The sequence below is a fragment of the Vicia villosa genome, linkage group LG1 (genome assembly GCF_029867415.1).
Source record: "Vicia villosa cultivar HV-30 ecotype Madison, WI linkage group LG1, Vvil1.0, whole genome shotgun sequence".
Taxonomy (NCBI): Eukaryota; Viridiplantae; Streptophyta; class Magnoliopsida; order Fabales; family Fabaceae; genus Vicia; species Vicia villosa.
In genome coordinates this window covers 112123445-112143871 of record NC_081180.1, presented here as the reverse complement: position 1 = coordinate 112143871, position 20427 = coordinate 112123445, and the positions used below count along the sequence as shown (strand labels likewise).

Sequence of the window (20427 nt, the reverse complement as noted above, 5' to 3'; positions counted from 1 at the left end):
TGGCTTCGCAGGGGTGTTTCGGAAGTTCATTTCCGAAAACACCTCCATTCCCAGTTTTAGAAAATGAACTTCCGAAGTGGTCCAAAATTGATTTTTTTTGTTTTTTCAATTGTTTCGCATTCTTATTGATTTCAATTGTTTTTAGGAATATGACAGGCAACCCAACATGCATCAGACAGGGGAGAGAGACCCAGACAACATCGGCTAGACGCGAGCGGGAGGCGCAGCTGGCGTCGACGCAGGGACGGGGTCGTGTGCGAGTACCTGTGCAGATGGACGAGGGTACTTCCTCATCTGGATCGAGGAGTCGTCTGGCTCGAGTCTCTTCTTCCCGCCAGCAGGAGGTACGGGAGGAGGAGGAGGAAGTTAGATACCAGGAGGAGGAGGAGGCAGTTAGATACCAGGAGGCGGAGGAGGTACCGGATGTTGACCCTCTGCACGGGGAGGAGGAGGAGGAGGGCTACCCGGGAGGGCCCTTTGACACGTTCTTGCTAATTTCCTACCACGAGCACGTCGCTCGACGTGTCTGGGGGGAGAGACATTTTTTATAATTTGTCCGACTTTATTATTTAACCGTTTTTTATTTAGTTGTTTATTCCACATTTTCTTAACGGTCTAATTAACAGTGTTTTTTTTTGTTTTTGTTGTAACAGGAGAGACAGACTTTAAAACAGGTGAACCACGCCGGGAAGATTTTCAGTCTCTTTAAACCAGAGGCGCAGTGATTTAACGACGCGGTGACAGCTTCAGGGCTAGGTGGGCTGTGCATGACGAGGTATACCAACATCAGCCACGACATGCAGGGGGCCTTTGTGGAGTGGTGGCACAGGGAGGCGTCTTCTTTCCACTTACCGGTTGGGGAGATGACTATCACCTTGCACGATGTGCAGTGTCTTCTCCACTTGCCGATTAGGGGGGTGCTGCTGGACCATTCTCGGATCCAGAGAGTCGATGCCATCGAATGGATGACGATCTATCTGGGTATGGAGTCAGATATGGTTGACTTTGAGTGTCAGACGAAAAATGGGCCTCATACCCGGTTCTCCACATTGAACGCTTATTTAGAGAACCACCTGGTGGGGCCGAATTCGAGGCTGCGGAGAACGCCCTATTTATGGAGTATCACTGTGCCTGCGCTCTCCGGTGTTGGTTCATGTTTGTGGTAGGCACTGCACTCTTTGTGAACAAGAGTGCAAGATACATCGACGTGACCTACCTCCGCTACTTCATGGACTTGACTACCGTTCACCAGTGGAACTGGGGGTCAACTATTCTAGTATACCTATACCAGAAGCTGAATGAGGCCTCCAACTGGAGGACCAGGCAGTTGACCAGATCCTGCACACTCCTGACGGTACGTTTCATTTTAATTGTTTCACATTTATTTATTCTTCGTATTTATTTTTAATACATTATCGTGTTTGTGTTTCAGAGCTGGATCATCTCCTACTTCCCCCGCATCCACGGCTTCCACGTTGATTCTGCGTACGAGGACGCCATGCCCAGGGCCGCCCGATACGTTCTCCAAAGGAGGAACAATGCATTGGGACCAAACCGTGGGTACCTCGTCCGCACGATGCACGATGACATCAGTTGGAGGCCATTCAACGACTACACTGCTGTTGTCGCCTTTGACAGCATCTCGTTATATTCTGGCTGGTTGGCATGCGGGACCAACACCATGGTGAGGTATCTCCCTGAGCGGTGCATGCGGCAGTTTGGATTTGTGCAGATGATACCTAGGTCAACTTTTGAGGCTGCTCCCGACACAGTTACCCGAGTGCAGCTCACTGACATATTTGCGGATTGGGAGCGTCATGTGGTCCCGGAGGAGTATCGTCGCATGCAGGTCACCCAGGACTGGCACAGTGTGGAGGGGTATGCCACATGATTCTATCGGGTGTCACATCCTCTAATGACATCTGACGCTCCCGGCGCTCCTAGGCCAGCATACGAGGAGATCCTGGAGAACCAGCAGGCCGAGGATGACCATGTCATTGATCTCTTGCCGATAGAGCTGCTTGAGCGGGACACGTTGGATCGAGGTATCATTGATCTGGGCGGTCGAGAGGCAGTCGCCGTGGTGGAGAGGATCGTCGGTGATGCGGGCCGTGCGGCGGCATACAGGAGGCAGAGGAGGTCCCAGGGAGAAAGGGTTAGGCATACCCAGTAGGGGTTCGGGTTTATTTTTCTTGTATTCGGATTGTATTTCGCACACTATTACTCGTTTTGTATATATATATATATATATATATATATATATATATATATATATATATATATATATATATTATTCGGATTTTATTTATCATATTAGTATTTTATGTTGATACGGCGTTTTCACTTAATTAAATACAGGACTGTTAAGAAAAACATTAAAAAAAAAACACAATTTCTGCATAATTCGGAAGTGCATTTCCGAAACCCCCCAAAATGTGAAAAAAGGTGTTTTCGAAAGTGCATCTCCGAAAACACCCCCCATTTGGTGTTTTCGGAAGTGCACTTCCGAAGTCTGAGAAAATTTAGAAAAAAAATGAAAATTTCTTCACCCACCTCCTAACCTTCTTGCTCACCCCTGGTGAATTTACAACATTACCCCTTGTTTCGGAAGTTCATTTCTGAAACGGTACTTTTTTTGGAAAAAAGGTGTTTTCGGAAATGAACTTCCGAAAATGTGTTTTTTTTAATATAAAATATTGGTTTCGGAGATGCATCTCCGAAATAAAGTTACATTATCAGAAAATGTGGTGTTTCGGAAGTTCATCTCCGAACGCACCCCCATGATGGAATTCGGAAATGAACCTCCGAATTTATGTCTGGACAGAAGAAAAATGAAAAACAACAACGATTCGCTTTATTTAATCGGGTGAAGATTACAACGATAATATTACTGAAAAATTAAAGTTACATATTGTTGAACACGGGTAGGTGGGGATGAGTCAACATTTTGATAACGTCGTCCGCCGATCTTTGAAGTTTGGCGTCCAACTCGATCGGGCCTTTCGAAGAAAATCGGTCGAACGTTGTCCACATAACCGCTAAATCTTCGTCGTTCTTGATCTCAAAAGGTGTGAACTTAATGCCTCCCTCGTCGTTAAGCGATGGCGAGCGGTACTCGAGCTTGACAACCTTTCGATTCTCGGGATAGCGCAAAAGCGTGTTGAGCGACGGTATCAATTCCGCAAACGGCGTGTCGCGCGAGAAGCGAAATTGGAACGGCATCGGGTAGCCGGTTTCAAAGTAGACGAATGCTAGGTGGGGGTAGGTTTGTGTCATTTGTGTTTTGTGGTGTGAAGAGCATGAAGAAGAGTGTGTAGTATTTATAGACATATTGGAGCATTGATGGCCCAACAAACCTTATCCTGCCTCAGGGGACATTTCGGAAATGAACTTCCGAAAATAGGCTCCAGACATGTATATTTCGGAAGTTCATTTCCGAATTATGCAGAAACAGAGGTGAATTTTGCATTTTGTGCATTGCATTCTGTTTTGTGTAAACAATACCAAAAGCATACAAAATAGGCATAAAATAGGCAATGACAACATAAAACATACTTATATTATATATGTATTGAATCGGTCCGATTTTACATGATAAACAACAATACATACAAAAAATGATCGTTACAAACAAAAACGATCCGGAACGAACTAAAATTCACCGAACCAATCGGTGGATCCTAAGTCCAAAATAGGCACGTTCTTCGACCGCTCTCTATTTTGCTCGCGCTCTTTGCTCATCATTTCTTCAAACTCCGCCATCCTCGAAACGAACGGATCCGGCCAAGTCTCCGCCTCATTTGAACGATGTGCCGTCCATTGACAAGAAGTAGCCGGTATAGGACGACCCGGTTTCAAAAACACTTGAACGAAGTGCCGCGATCGTAGATACCCGATGCATATGATGCGGCCCAACGGCGGTCGACTATGAAGTGGAAAGAAAGTCTCACTTAGTCCAAACCTCGTCAAATCGATACACACCATATCATACGCACTTGCTATTAGATGACCCATATCGGGGAATGACATCCACTTCGAAACCGGAGCGATACCGGTAAGTGATGGAACAAGTGCATCATGAATTTTTGCAAACTTTTCTTGATTTTCATATAGTCGGCCGTAGATGTCCTGATACGAAGTCAACTCCGCAATGAGTTCCCGTCGGACTAAAGTGTGATTATTTTCCCCTTTACCGAGCAAACCCGCAACGGCCCGATATCCACATTTGCCGTCGCCTCCAACATCAACGATGTTATCGATATATTTGTGCATAAAAAGTGGCATCTCATCAATGTAGACAATTGGTGATTTTTTGATCGGCGGTGTACGAGGTGGCTTCGAAATACGGGCTCCTTTGTTACCACTACACTTAGACTTCGGTGTCTCATGAATTTCCGGGAACGATGCATCAACATGTTCAAAGTAGGAAGGAGATCGTTTTGTTGACGTGTCATCTTGTGTAATTTTGGACTTTTTCGGTGCACCTTTCGTTTTAACCGGTTGAGATGGCGGTTTCAAATCGGTGGTCTCCAGAAATGCGATCTTTCGCAATTGTTCTTTTATGTGCATTTTTGTTGTGTCGTCCGCTCAAACTTCTCCATTATCACTTCCAACTCGTCGGAGATGGTGATTTTGGAGTCATTTTCTTTCGGCGGGTCAAAATCATCAAAACGAAGCTTCTTCCAATGGTCGGCTACCTCATCCATGCGTATTGGTGAATTCAACTTCTTCTTTTTTGCAAGTATACAGGCACATGGAAGGACGTATGTCTTTCTAATGGTGCACCCACATAATGAACTATCCGTCCCCGTGGTCTCCGACCGCTTAGCTTCATGAAACAAAAAATTCAAACCCGTTCGAGATATGTTGTAAATCAATTGGGAGAATAGAATTTGGCCCTTATACCGGTGTTCCATAACCGTCTTGCTCCGACCGAACAATGTTTGAATTTCATTGTGTTGATTTTCAAGCATTTGGTTCACGGTGTCCCATCCCCGACACAAATCTCCCTTGCTATCACCCAACCACCTCTTGAAGACCGCATGTGCGGATTTAACACGGTTAGTCGTGGTGCAACCAAGATGTCTAACTCGATTTGTCCAAGCGCACACGACTTTTTCTCTAACTTTGTCAAGAATGGTGGATTCGACGTAATGACAAAATGTCCTAATGGAACCACACAAAGACCTAAAGTGTACCAATTTCTCGGTATACACCTCTTCGGAGTGTGCATCCAAAATTTCCTTCCATGCCGACATTATCCTTTCAACCACAACACCGGCTTTGACAACTTTACCGTTTTCATCCGGCCTATCTTTTGTCCCAACCGCGGGTTTCAACTTGCTTCTCACGTTGCAAGTTATGTGATACCGACAAAGTAACGCGGTCGATGTCGGGAAGACGGTATCGACCGCATTCATTAAAGCATTGTCTCGATCGGTGACAATGACGTTTGGCATAATCTCTTGATCAACTAACAAAGACTTGCAAATTCCCAAGGCCCACGTAAAGTTTTCTTCTTTTTCATACTCTAAAAAAGCAAACCCCACCGAATAAGTCTTGTCCGTCGAGGTCACACCGACGATCTCTAGAAGAGGAAGCCTATACTTGTTTGTCTTGTACGTCGAATCCATGACTAGAACGGTTGGAAATGTGTTGAACAATTTGATACTTTCGGGATGAGTCCAAAAAATATCACGCACGGTAACTTTGTCCTCGGAGGTTCGGAAGCTTGAAACATAATAGTTATCGCCTAGAAGTTTCAAAAGTTGTTGCATTTCCGACCGAGGGCCCATATTCAAAACCTTGAGATTGTGCCGTTCATTGTAAACTTGCTTGATATTTGAAACGCTATCCGGTTTCTTACGCTTCAAATCGGCAAGTATGTTGCGAGGCGCCACTTTGACTATCGTTAGGTCCGATATCACATTTCTCTCTTCGCGGGACAAACGACACGCCACTGGATGCCCGTGTAACTTGACATCCAAGGCATGATTATGCATTCCACAAATTACGGTTAACCGCCACAAATCATCAACCCTCCGAGTGGCACGCAACTTAAACGGACACCCGCACTTTCTCGATCCCGTGTCCTCGTGTTTTAGCACCCGGTTTGATTGTACATATCTACCACCCCGTTCGCAATTCAAAACAACGAAAGCTTTCCGCCTACTATTTCCGTTGTCCGACCTTAAAATAACAATTCCAAATCCATGTTTGTTAGCTTCCTTCCGAACCCAATCAATCAATTGTTCTCGACTACCGAAACTCCGATCATTTGTAAAATGTTGCCGAACATCGACCGCATTGATCATGGGAGTAGCGTCAATAACCGGATCGTTATTAACGTTGACAATTTCCGGATTTAATACTCCATCGTCTTGCACAATGTTGTCCGGATGCACCATACCTAACAAATGCAAAAATTAGCAAAATTGGCCAAAACTGTTTTTTTTAACTGCCAGGGCATATTTCGGAAGTTCATTTCCGAAATTTATTAGGTGATATATTTCGGAACTGAACTTCCGAACCATATCAGTTTTCAGCATAAATTTGTTGAATCAATGTAGTGAAATAGGGGATGAAATGAGAGATGTTTACCTGAAATTGTAGCTTTCTATGCTCCCTTTAACGTGATCAACGGTTTGAAACTTGATTTTAGGGCGAAAAATTGATGGAGATTGATTGGGTTTTAGAGAGGGTTTTGAGAAGTTTTGGAGAAAAATGATGAAATAGTGAAGGAGGGAAATTTGTATATGCAGAAATATTTTCGGAAATGAACTTCCGAAAATATTCACGGTTTTGAATTTTTTATGACTTCGGAGATGCATCTCCGAAAATACCAAAAAAGTGGTGTTTTCGGAGATGCATTTCCGAAGTAAAAAAAAAAACTTCGGAAGTTCATTTCCGAAGCAGGGGCAGTTTTGGGTTTTCGCTGGGGGTGACCCCCCATAGGGAGGTGAGTAAAGAAATTTTCAAAAAAAATACTTCAGAGGTGCATTTCCGAAGCATGGGTAAGTTGCAGTTTTCGCTGGGGGTGACCCCTATAGGGAGGTGGATAAAGTAGTTTGAATATTTTTAAGTATTAATTAATTTTATGTATAAAACTGATTTTAATTTAAAACTAGAATTCGGAGGTTTTGTTTCATTTATTGATTTTAGTTCCATACTAATTTTTCAAATCATTTTTGCATATAAATTTTCTGAGCTGTGACTGACTCAATTTTATAATGCACTGAGGTAAAGATAGACCTATAGATGTATTTTTAAGTCATATTTTATTTAATGTAAAGAGTTTTAGGTATATTCTTTCTTATTTAGTAATATTGGGTTTAATGTATGATATAAATGGTAGGTGATTTGCCTGGAAAGGAAATTCTGTTACACTTTGTATTATTGGGCGTAATATGTTGATAGCGAAAAATTGAGGGGATTGTTATTCCCACATTAAGTGGTGGAAACATATATGTGAAAATTCAAAAATATTTTATGAATTTGAAAGTGTATTTACGAATCTCCCCATTCACACTGAATCCATGGTAAATGAATCACACCTCTATTTTTGGTAGAAATTAGTAGGGACGTTCAAATCTAAACCGATTCAAATAAAAATTGCAAATCGATCCAAAAAAACTTAAAACCGATCTTAAAAAATTGAAAAATTACAAAAAATTGAATATTATTGGATGTGTTTGGATGTCATTTTGTAAAAATCGCTCATTTCGGGTCGAAATTCAGATTGATTTTTCAAAATCAATTCAAATCGAACTGAACCGTATATATATATATATATATATATATATATATATATATATATATATATATATATATATATATATATATATATATATATATATATATATATATATATATATATATATATATATTTAGATTTATTTATTTTTTCATTAATATGATATGTTGTGTTAGTTTATTATCCCAATATTTTTGACCAAAAATTGATATTCTTTCTTATTTATTTAGACCAAAAATTGGGACCATTGGTTTGATTTGGACCAATTTTTGGTAAGAAAAAATGTTTGAATCCATAATATCTCTATTTGTTTGGTTCAGTTTTTAGTATTTTTTAAAAATGAAATCGAACCAAACAAATCGGTTTGGTTTGATTTGGCTTGGTTCGGTTGATCAGTTTACGATGTTTTTTTAAATATTATATTCATCTGTGTATTCTCTATTACCGTGTTTTTAGTGTATTTTATGCTATTAGTATCTACTTAATATAAATGTAAAGTTGTCATGATGACAACCTTAGACAAAAACCCTAGCATTTGCTTATGTGTCATCTTCACATAACATTTGCTTATGTGTCTTCTCCACAAAATTCTAGCTCCCAAAATTCTACCAATTAAATATAATAATAATAAGAATTATATTTAATTTTCAATGGACAACAAATTAATTTTTACATTAACTCAAATTCTTCCAAATTACTCATATAATGATAATAACAATATTTTAGTATTTAATATTTTGTAACTCTCAAATATATTTCAATTATAAAGTATAAAAATATTAGATAAAAAACTTTTATATGTATGTATTTTAATGTTTATATTGTTAATAGTATTTTATTATTTATTATTTTGTATCTCTCAAATATATTCTAATTAAAAAGTATAAAAATATTAGATAAAAAACTTTTATATGTATATATTTTTAACTTTTATATGTATGTATTTTTATGTTTATATTTTATTATTTAATATTTTATGTGTTAAAAGTCTTTTTAATCAAATGATTTTATTTGTATATATAATATAATAATTTATATTTTTATACTTATAAAATTATGTGTTAAAATTATTTGTATAAATATTATTTTATTTGTATAAATAATATGATTTATACAAACCCTAATTTTAACTTTTTTTAATTTGATCCTACGTTAAATATAAATCATAATAAATAAATATGAATAATAATAATAATAATAAAGTAACTCCTTATGTAATGAATAAATTTTCAAATTTAAAAATATCAAGAACTAAAATTTATATGAATAATATGAATAAGAATTAAACATTATACAATTATAATAATAACAAAATTAAAATAATAATTAGTGCATTAAATTACTATGTATAACTCCTATAATAAATTGTAATTAAAATTGAAACGTACGTTTTTTATGTCATTTTATATTAAGAATACAATGAATATATTATAATATCAAAAAAATTAAAATAATAGTTATTGCATAAAATTATTATGTATAACTCCTATAATCAATTGTAATAAAAATTGAAACCTACATTTTTTATGTCATTAGTAATGACCAAAATTTAGACTTTTCAGTTCCAATCAAATTAAAAATGATGATATAATTAGATTTGATACTACATTAAATATAAATAATATTATTAAGTATAAAATAATAATAATAATAATATAGTTCAAGTATTCATATTTTTATTCTTATAAAATTATGTGTCAAAATTATTTATATAAAAATTATTTTATTTATGTAAATAATATAATTTATACAAACCTTAATTTTAATTTTTTTAATTTGATACAACATTAAATATAAATAATAATAATAATAAATATGAATAATAATAGTATAAAGTAACTCCTTATGTTAAGAATAAATTTTCAAAATTAAAAAAAATTAAGAACTAAAATTTATATTGAGAATACAGATAAAAATTAAACATCATACAATTATAATAATCACAAAATTAAAATAATAATTATTGCATAAAATTACTTTGTATAACTCCTATAATAAATTGTAATTAAAATTGAAACCTACATTTTTTTTTATGTTATTTTATATTAAAAATACAATGAATGATAAAAATTATACAATTATAATAATGACAAAATTAAAATAATAATTATTGTATAAAATTATTTTGTATAACTCCTATAATCAATTGTAATAAAAATTGAAACCTACATTTTTATGTTATTAGTAATGACCAAAAAATTAGACTTTTCAATTCCAATAAAATTAAAAATGATGATTGACTATAAATATGTCTTTTCTATAACCTCTCTGCCTATATGAGAATGCTTTGATCGAAGAAATTGTACTTTGTGGGTAGAAGAAAATATTCTTATTGTGTATTTGTATTATGCATTTGTATCGCATTCATAGTTGTAATTTATAATTCTGTTTTTATTATATATATTTGTATTTGTATTATGGATTTATATCTCATTCATAATTATAATTTATAACTCTTATCCATTCTAATTTATATATTTATATATAAGGTCAAAATCTTGATTAAGTGTTATATTTTATTTAGATAGTATAAATAATTTAAGTATGTTTTTATTGAGTATTGTATTTTATTTGGGGATGTAAATAATATATATCACACTTTTATGAATATATAAGTAGTTTCTAAAATAACACAGGTAAAGTAGATGAACGTCACCATATGAAGCAAGTGGAGGAGCAACTGAAAAATGATGAAAGTTAAAACAAGCTCAATTGTATGATATTTAAACAACTTGCAAAAGCTTGAGATTAATTAAAAAATAAATTGTGTTTGATGGAATCTTTCATTAATCTTAATAAAATTGAGAAAATTTTATACGAAACAGATAGGATAGTTAACGATTATTCTATTCATTTTTTATGTATTTGTAAAATTCATTTTTTTTTATCATAGTTATAATTTCATTATTTTTTGAATTTTTAGGTTGAATCACATTTTTATGAGAAAAAGGTGAGTTGATAAATCACATTTGATTATAAGATTGAATTTTGGATTGACAACGTGTATCATAGAATTAGACTAATATATTATTTGAGTTTTCTTTTTCATTGCTATAATTAATTGGAAGAATAAAAAATATATGAAATTTCAAATATGTATTTTTTTGTCTTTATTTTTCATCTATCTTTTTCAATGATATATCATATAAGAGATTTGCTCAATTAAAATTTTATTTTATATATATATATATATATATATATATATATATATATATATATATATATATATATATATATATATATATATATATATATAATTTTTGTGAAACTTAAGATTTCTTAGTTACAAGTGAATATAAATATATTATATAATATTACTATTAATTAATACACGTGACTCTTTTTTGTGTTTGGTCAAATAAACTATTTATGTATTATATTAAAATACAATATTAAAAATGAGAACTAAAATAAATACAAATAAAGTGATAAAATAAATATTAAAAATAAATTTAAAAATCATAAACATTGTTAGGATGACACATAAGGCAATCTCTGTTTCCTTCTCTTCAAGTTTATGTTATTATTTTTTTTTTTTATTATTTTTTTTTTATGAAGAAGTAGATACAAATCAAAGGTCTGAAAAACCTATAAACCTAGCTAACACCATTCAAAATAAAAGTCAAACCTTGATAACCAAAAAACCATATCACCCTTTACAAGATCGAGAGAAGATGGAAAGAAGTAACAGCAGCTATCAACTTTCCATCAACAGCCACAAATGCTTCCTTTTGATGAGTTGAGCAAGAACAATGGCCTTAGGTTATTCTGCTGCTGCCGGCGATTGGGTTAAGGTGAATAGGAAGGGTAGACAGGGCAACTCAGGATTCAAATGGGACATTTTCAAGAATACTTTTGCAGGTGAAAGAGGAGTCGTTACATCTTATTTCATCACGGATTTTGACAGTAAATGGAGAGCTAGAGACCTCTTCTTTGAGTTCAAAACATTGGGAGAGGTGGATGAGATTGTTATACCCCCTAAGCTTGATTGGAGAGGGGTTAAATATGGTTTTGTGCGGTTTGTAAAGGTTGCCGACGAAAGATTGCTGGAGGTTAAGCTTGATAACGTGTGGTTAGAAGGGAAAAAATTGAAGGCTAATGTATCCAGGTACAGAAGGAGTGGCCAAAACGGTGCTCACAAATCTAAGCCACAAGCCTCTGCGGGGTTGCGCCCATCAAGTATCAAGAATGCAGTGTGGGGATCAGGGGGTGGACCAGCTGCTATTCCAGGATTCAAACAACACTCCTTTGCAGATTTGCTAAAAGAAAAGGCACCTGTTTGGGGTTCGAGTGAAGAAGGAGAACAATCAAAGAAAAATCATCTCAACATAATCAAAACAGGAGAAGCCAGTTGTCCAGAGGTCATCAACAAATCTTTCTTCTACAAAACTAACAAAGAAGAGACCGAACGTTTCAGTAAAGCTATGGTGGGCATAATGAAAGTACCTGGTTTGGCTTACGGAGTCAGCAAGAGTCTGTTGGAGGAGGGAATCTTCTCAGTCGTGGCGACTCCACTGGGACCTAACTTGTGTCTGTTGGAGGAGAAAACGGTAGGGGATCTAGATCTGTTATTGAGAGATGCAGGGGATTGGAAAGATCATTGGTTCAAGGAGGTTAGGAAGTGGTCGAAGTCGGATGTCGAATGCGTGAGGTCGGTGTGGGTTTCCATCAATGGTATCCCTTGCTTCGTGAGGAATAGAAGATTTTGTGAGAGCCTCCTTTCCGATATCGGAGTGGTGGCTAACGGTGACGGATTAGAAGGAAATCAGATCAGAATGGATGTAACAAATGTTATGGTGTTTACTAACCACCTTGACACGATTAATAGACGGATCGATGCTTCCGTGGATGGCGTTTGGTACAGGATTCTCGTGAAGGAAGATACAACGGTGAGGGTCGGAGATCTGGAGGAATCCTTTACCGGATCCGTGTTCTCCTCGGACGATTCGGTGGACTCCGTTTCCACGGCGGAGGAAGGTTCCGGCGAGATGAAGGACTCGGTTGGTGAAGGCGCGTGCGAAGGGTGTTCTGGCTCACATTCCCAGGAAAGTGTCAGAGAACCTGAAACGTCAACATCAGTAGATCAGGGAAGAGGATATTGTGGAAAAGGTTTTAAGGATGTAGGCTTAAAGGAGGGTGCTTTACTGTCTGGAAAGGATGTTCAGGAAGGAACAGCTAGCTTTACTAGTGTAACTCCCAGCAGGGTGGGTTGTACTGGGAGCGTTGATTTTTCTGGGAAGGAGAGAATTGAAAAGGTGGAGATGAAAAAGCAGAATGCCGCAGAAGAGAGAGATAAGGGTTTGTGCCAAGGTATTGAAGCTTCGTTGGGCCCCACTAGTCATGGGCCTATTATTTTTACTGAGGAGGCCCAAAAACGCAACTTGGACCCAGGTTTAATTGGTAAACCGCCTTTAGCTGCCACGAAGGCCCTTGTGGAAAGTAGTGAAGACTTTTCCAGCTTTATTTCTACTTCTTCTTTGGTGGGACCCAATATTTTGGAAAGAGAACCTGTTGTCAAAGGTGGATTGTCCATGCACGTTAATAAGAATATAGAAGTGGGGGAGGCATTGTCTTTTGATGCCCAATGTCTTAAATTGAAAAATTCTAAGAAAGTGAGAAAGCAATTGAGGGAGACTTTCAATCTGGGAGAAAGGGTTGCTAACTTCACGTATCCTCCTGAACTAATGCTCCCCATGAACCCCGATTTAGAACACCATATCGTGGAGCAGGATTACTCGAGCAATTCTCTTACCCACTCGGATGTGAGGAATTGTAATGCTAGAATTATCAAAAGGGGCATTGGTGCGTCATCGGAGGGTCTTTGGAAATCCATGCAATCGTTGGGAATTAATTACAAGTCGGAGTTTTGCAAACCTATCGCAAAACTAGAGGAGATGGAGCTTCGTGGCCACAAAGGGAAGGAGATTTCAAAGGGGACACAAAATGGTTTCAAATGATTATTTTCTCTCTAAATATTAGAGGAGGTGGTAAGAGGGTGAAGAGGAAGAGGATAGGTTTCAATATTCAGAGAGGTAGGGCGGATGTTGCTTTCTTACAAGAAACAAAATTGAGGGATATTCAGTTTCACCATGTCAAGGAGTTTTGGGGTGATGAGTGGGTGGAATGGTCTCATTTCGAGGCCGAAGGGACAGCGGGAGGGATGCTTATTATGTGGCGGAAAGATTTCTTCAATCTCAATTTTAGTTTTCGTGGAGAGGGATTTCTAGGTGTTTGTGTGGAGAAGGATAACAAAAGGTTATACTTGGTCAACATTTATGCGTCTTGTGATCACAAAACTAGAGTGAATTCTTGGAGAAAGTTAGTGGATTTGAAGAGGAGGAGTGTTGTTGGATCTTGGTGTATTGGTGGGGACTCCAACATTGTCTCATCTACGGAGGAGAGAGTAGGTATTTCGAAAAAGAATTATAGAAACGAAATGACCGACTTCTTGAACTTTATCGATGAGATGGAGTTAGTGGATCCACCTACGATTGGAGGGAAATTTACGTGGTCTAATAGAAGCGGGAGTGCTATGAGTAGATTGGATAGATTTCTTTTATCTTCTTCTTTTATTGATGATTGGAAAGTGGAGGGTTAATCTATTGGTGCTAGAGATGTGTCGGATCACTCTCCCATTTGGATTCGAGACAACAAAAGGAATTGGGGACCAAAACCGTTTAGATTTAACAATCTTTGGTTTAGTCACAAGGACTTTTTTTCTTTTGTGGAGAAGGAGTGGAATTCCGTGAAGATGAAGGGTAGAGGTGATTTTTGTCTTGTAGAGAAAATGAAGGTTCTTAAATCAAAGTTATCTTTGTGGAACAAGGAGGTGTTCGGGTGGATTGACACAAACATAGAGGAGGCGGGAAAAGAAATGCAATTTTTAGATAACAAGTTTGCTCTTTTTGCAGGTAATGTACCGGAGGAGGAAGTGATTAAAAGATCTAAGGCGACCACGGCGTTTTGGGAAAACCTTCACAAAAAGGAGGGTTTTCTCCGGCTCAAATCGAGGCAATTGTGGCTTGCCGAAGGCGATGGCAATACTCGATACTTTCATAATTCCCTTAAAGAGAGGAGAAGGAGGAATGCTCTTTGTTCTCTTGTGTCTAGTAGGGGTGTTCTTGAGGATGCTATGGAGGTAAAAGACTTTGTTTTCAATCATTTTAAGTCTTTTTTTGAGGAGACGGAGGAGATTAGGCCGAACCTAAGTGGTGTGGGTTTGAGGAGTCTTAGTGAGCCGGAGGGGTTGAGGTTGGAGCGGCCGTTTTTGGAGATGGAGATCAAGGAGGCAATTTGGGCGTGTGATGGTAACAAAAGTGTCGGGCCGGATGGTTTCTCTCTCGAGTTTTTCAAGAAGTTTTGGGTCGTGATTAGGGAAGACGTTTTGAACATGTGTAACGACTTTTATCTTAGAGGCTCTCTTGTGAAATCTATTACCTCATCTTTCATTGCTTTGATTCCAAAATCCAATAACCCACAATCTTTAGGTGAATTCCGACCTATTTGTTTGGTGAGTAGCATTTACAAGATCATTGCTAAAATTCTAGCGGCTAGAATTAAGGAGGTCATTGGTTCTCTTGTTTCTAACAACCAAACCGCCTTTGTTCCGGGAAGAAATATGATGGATGGTGTTCTCTTGGTCAATGAAATTATTGATTGGTCGAGAAGGAAGAAGAGAAGTTGTCTCTTGCTTAAGGTGGATTTTGAGAAGGCTTATGATTCCGTATCTTGGCAATATCTTAGAGAAACTATGGTGAGGATGGGCTTTGGAGTAAGGTGGATGAGATGGATGGAAACGTGCATTTTTAGTAATCATATGTCCGTTTTGGTGAACGGTAGTGCAACTAAAGAGTTCAAGGTTCACAAGGGCCTAAGACAAGGGGATCTGTTGTCCCCTTTTCTCTTTGTGATAGCCATGGAAGGTTTGACCGCCCTAGTGAAGAGTTCGGTAGCGTTAGGGAATTTTAAGCCTTTTTTGTTCGAGGACAATGATAGTGTGGACATCCTCCAATTTGCGGATGATACCATTCTTTTAGGCGAAGCTTCTTGTGACAACATTTGGAATATGAAGGTTATTTTGAGAGGTTTTGAATTGGTTTCCGGGTTGAGAATCAATTTTGCTAAAAGCAATATTTTTGGAGTTAATGTGGGAGAGTGGTACATAAATGCCGCCTTGACTTTTCTATCTTGCAAGAAAGGGGCGATCCCTTTCAAATTCCTTGGTCTTATTGTGGGGGACAATCCTAGAAGAAAGAAAGTTTGGTTGGAAGTGGTGAACAACATTAGGAGGCGTTTATCCTCATGGAAGGGGAGAAATATCTCAATGGGAGGAAGAGTTACGCTTATAAACTCGGTATTGAATTCTATCCCTATTTTCACTTTATCTTTCTTTAAGATTCCCGGAAAAATTGCAAAAGAAATTAGGAAAATTCAAAGCGAGTTCTTATGGGGTGGTAGTCTTGATAAAAGGTGCATTCATTGGGTCAAATGGGAGGTGGTGTGCAAGCCGAAGGTGAAGGGGGTTTGGGGATTAGAGATGTCAAAGAAATGAATAATGCTCTTCTCTTGAAATGGAAGTGGAGAATTCTTCATGATGCCGATGCAATTTGGAATACATTTATCAAAATGAGGTATGTTTGTCCTAAAGTTAGGATTCAAATTAATGGAGGAATTTTGCATAGAAGTGACGATTCAATTTGGTGGAGAGATATGTGCAACATAAATGTGTTGGATGAATTTATCGATAACGGTTTTTCCGGTTGCTTCAAATGTGTGTGCAAGAATGGTAAGGACATTCTTTTTTGGCACAATAGGTGGTTGGGAGAACAATCTCTTTGTTTCGACTTCCCGGATTTATATGATTTATCTACAAAAAAGTATTGTACGGTGGAGGAGGTTATAGATTGGCATGGTGGAGTTTTTAGGTGGAAGTTGGATCGCCTTTTCTCGAACGACCCTTCTCACGGCCAGACGGTGGCAGCCGCGGCTGTTGCTGGCAGCAGCTGGGCTAGGCTGCGTGACTGCATCAGCACATACAGCCCCAGCGAGTCTGCCTCCGACACTTTTGTGTGGTTCTTACACGATAACGACGAGTTCACCGTTGCGAGCATTGCTTCCGTGATTGATAGCGCGAAGTCTTGTGCTTGGGATTATCATGTGATTAATTCGTTGAAGGTAATGTGGGATCTTAAACTTCCTCCCAAGATTAAGGTCTTTACTTGGAGGCTTTTTATTGACCGGCTTCCTACTAGAGATAATTTGTTGAAAAGAGGTGTGACTAGTGTTGTGTGTCCGAATTGTGTGATGTGCGGCTCCTCTCTTGAATCTTCTTCCCATTTATTCTTTTTTTGTCAAGAGGTGAAAGCGGTTTGGAACTATGTATTCACGTGGCTTGATATAGCGGAGGAGATTACTGTGGATGATTTTCTTAGGTTCGAAGTTATCCAAGAAAAGGCGTTAGGTAGCAAGCGTAGAATTGCGATCAATTTTGTTTGGATAGCTACTCTTTGGTGTATTTGGCTTATGAGAAATGCCATGATTTTTAGGGGGGAGATTTTTAGTTTTGAGGTGGTGTGTACTAACATTGTGTTTCTTTCTTGGAGATGGTTAGGTTGTGGATATACGAAGTTTAAACCAAACTACTACGAATGGTTTAAACTTCCTTTATCCGAATATCGTATACCATAGTGCCTTGTTTTTTTTGTAAGGGTTGCACCCCTAGTGCGAGCTTTTCAATCAATCAATCAATTGCTTATTAAAAAAAAAAGTTTATATATTTTTTTATTTAATTTAATTGTAAATTTATAGTGGTTGGAAGTTATTAAAATATTATCATCTAAAGATATTTATTCATTAAAATCATTAAATTTTTAAGATACAACTAATCAATAAAATGTAATGTAATTTCTAAATTATTTACAATTACATTGATTTTTTTATTATTCTTTAAAATTCAACATATTTTCAAATCTTATAATAAATTCATATAATAACTATTTAAATAAATTCATTAGAAAAATATCCTATAAATATTAACCGCGCGCGTTATATACTAGTTATTTTTTAAATATTAAATTTCATATAATTTATTTCATGATCTATTTTTTCAACAGTGACATGAATCCCATTATATCATGAAATAAATTCAATATCAAATATAAAAATTGACACTTGGTAAGTTTGGAAGGGATTTAAAAGCTTAATAAATAAAACACAACAATAAAAACAAAAAATTTCAATATACATAAGTTAATATGTTTCACACCTTAAACACACAGAAAAAAATATTTTGTAACAAGACTAGAAGAAATTTTGTTGAAAAAGAAACACAAACAGTAAAAAAAGAAGATAACTAATGAAGAGAAATTGAATAACAAGAAGACGAGCACAACATATCAGAACAATGGTAGAGAGAAATAGTGGTGGCAGAAAATTCAGTAAAAGCAATTTTTTGTGACTTATGATTTCTACTTTCTATATTTAGAGTTTATTTTTAGATGTGTGTTTTGGTGAAAGTAGGAAGCGTAAACAGAGGTTGTGAATGGTTGCACCGAAACAAAAATTGAACGTAATGATAGGTAGAATAAAAGATTTAAAGAATGACTATAGTCATTGGTGTAGTACATAAGTTTAGCGGTTTAGTTCCTAAATTTGAGTAATGCTATATTTACATCCATGAACAGTACTTTACAGTAGTCACCAAATTTAATTAATGCAGTGTAAACTTAGTTAATGCAGTAATGAAGTTGGTTAATGCAACATCTAGATATTAAAAATAATTTTTAGTAGTCATCAAACTTGATTAATGTAACATCTAGGTATTAAAAATAATTTTTAACAGTCATCAAACTAATGCAGTATAAAAATTTGGTTAATGGACGTCCGTACATGAAAAAAGTATTAATATATAATATGAGTATTCCTCCGAAAAACACCACTTCTCCTACACCGTGATAAACAAAAAAAAACATCACTTCTCCTACACCGTGATAACCAAACAAAATGTATTGCACAAAAATCAAATTGGTTAACTTATTAAAAAAATAAAACTATACATTTAGGTGGATACTAATCATACCCACATTATACAAACTAAAAACTGCAACATGCAAACTACACAAAACAGAGAAACTACGACATGTAAAAATAAGCAAGAAGAGAGAGAGAGGTCAACAAAAACAAGAACTAGAGAAGAATCATACAAATGAAATTACACTTGAGTTTTCGTAAGATACAATCGAGTGCATGCGATGGCAGATTTAAGAATTCTGCGTCCCACTGATTTTCTGTTGACTATAGTCCCTAATCTCACGCGCTTTGTTTATCAGAGTCTGACGCGCTGTGTCCAACCGATCAGCGCCAGGTGGATGCTTACCGGTAACATACGTATAGATCCATGCTAACACCGTGATCGCAGCCACACCGAATCCACCGGAAGCAAAGAACCCCAATGTCAACAGAGAAAAAATGATCACCGCAGGAACCAACACGGGACTGAATATTACAAACAGCGGTGTGATGATTGTGAGGGCGATAACTGTGCCGGCTAAGACCAAACCAGAGAGGATCACAAGAGAGCTGCCGGCGGTTACGGCGGTGGCAGCCTTAACGAGCTGAGTTGACTTGGTTGGTGGAGGTTGTTGTTGAACTGTGGTGTTACTGTTGTGTTGGTCGTTGTAGCCTCGGAGTGGTTGGTAGTGTCCTTCATGAGACATGTTTATTAGGGTTTTGAATTTGATGGATGAGAATTGAGGATTAGTTGCAGTTGCATGGGTTAGATGAGAGGGTTATGGAATTATAAATGGTGATTGGTGGAGGATTGTGTGGCAGCAGGTGAAGGTGGTCAGTGGCACGTGTTGAGGTAGTTTTCATGCAAGGCTTGCATGGGAAATACAATGCTCTTCCCGTGACACGTACGTCTTTTATTTCTTTCTGTACCACTTATTATTATTATTATTATTATTATTATTATTATTATTATTATTATTATTATTATTATTATTATTATTTCTTTTCAAAATCAGAATTAGAGTTGGTTGATGATGTAGAACATTGGTGGTGTTGATTTTCGATTCGAAGGCGTGGAATGAATTTATAAAATTTACCCTCTAAAGACGAATCAATTCAGAGTTTAAAATGAATATAGTAAAAAATGGAAATTAGAAAAATATACCATGCATCTTACGGTTATATACTTTACATAACTTCATCATTTATATTGAATTATTACTATAAATAATATATTTTTTAATAAAATTTTCACATCAATCTACCAACATAATTGAATAACTCAGCTCCATGTCATTTCATGAACATGAGCGCACGGGCGGCGATAGGTAGCGGCCGACCGCTTCTTCTCTTTTAGGGCTTTCGCAGGTGGTCGTGTTTCAGAGGTAAGCCGTCTTCTACCTTTGTTTTTCCGGGGAGGTTCTTCTGGTTCTGGATATAACTATCATAGGGTTTCCCTCTGCTTTCGCTCCATTTTCGGTTTAAATTCCTGGTTCTAGGATCAGGGACCTTGGTGGAGGGATAGGAGTTTGGGTCTTGTGGTAGTGTTTATCCGCTTCCCCCGTTTAGGGTTGGTTGAGTGTCTCGTGTGGTAAGCTGCGTTTTTCTTTCTTTGGGCCTGTTCTCTCTGTTCTGGAGTATGAGGCATTTAGGTTTTCAGAGGGGGG

The 20427-nt window shown here is 37.0% G+C and overlaps 3 protein-coding genes across 3 annotated transcripts; 2 read left to right on the top strand and 1 right to left on the bottom strand.

Moving 5' to 3' along the window:
- The first annotated feature begins 13706 nt into the window (after window positions 1-13706).
- LOC131651758 (uncharacterized) lies at window positions 13707-14351 on the top strand. The gene has a single exon (XM_058921453.1). It carries the CDS (start codon window positions 13707-13709, stop codon window positions 14349-14351), a length of 645 nt encoding a protein of 214 aa, XP_058777436.1.
- A 1949-nt stretch (window positions 14352-16300) lies between these two features.
- Window positions 16301-17440, top strand: LOC131651738 (uncharacterized). Its single transcript, XM_058921431.1, has one exon. It carries the CDS (start codon window positions 16301-16303, stop codon window positions 17438-17440), a length of 1140 nt encoding a protein of 379 aa, XP_058777414.1.
- A 1317-nt stretch (window positions 17441-18757) lies between these two features.
- On the bottom strand, window positions 18758-19534 carry LOC131614566 (oleosin Ara h 11.0101-like). Its single transcript, XM_058886134.1, has one exon. It carries the CDS (start codon window positions 19465-19467, stop codon window positions 19012-19014), a length of 456 nt encoding a protein of 151 aa, XP_058742117.1. The 5' UTR covers window positions 19468-19534; the 3' UTR covers window positions 18758-19011.
- Window positions 19535-20427: the final 893 nt, after the last annotated feature.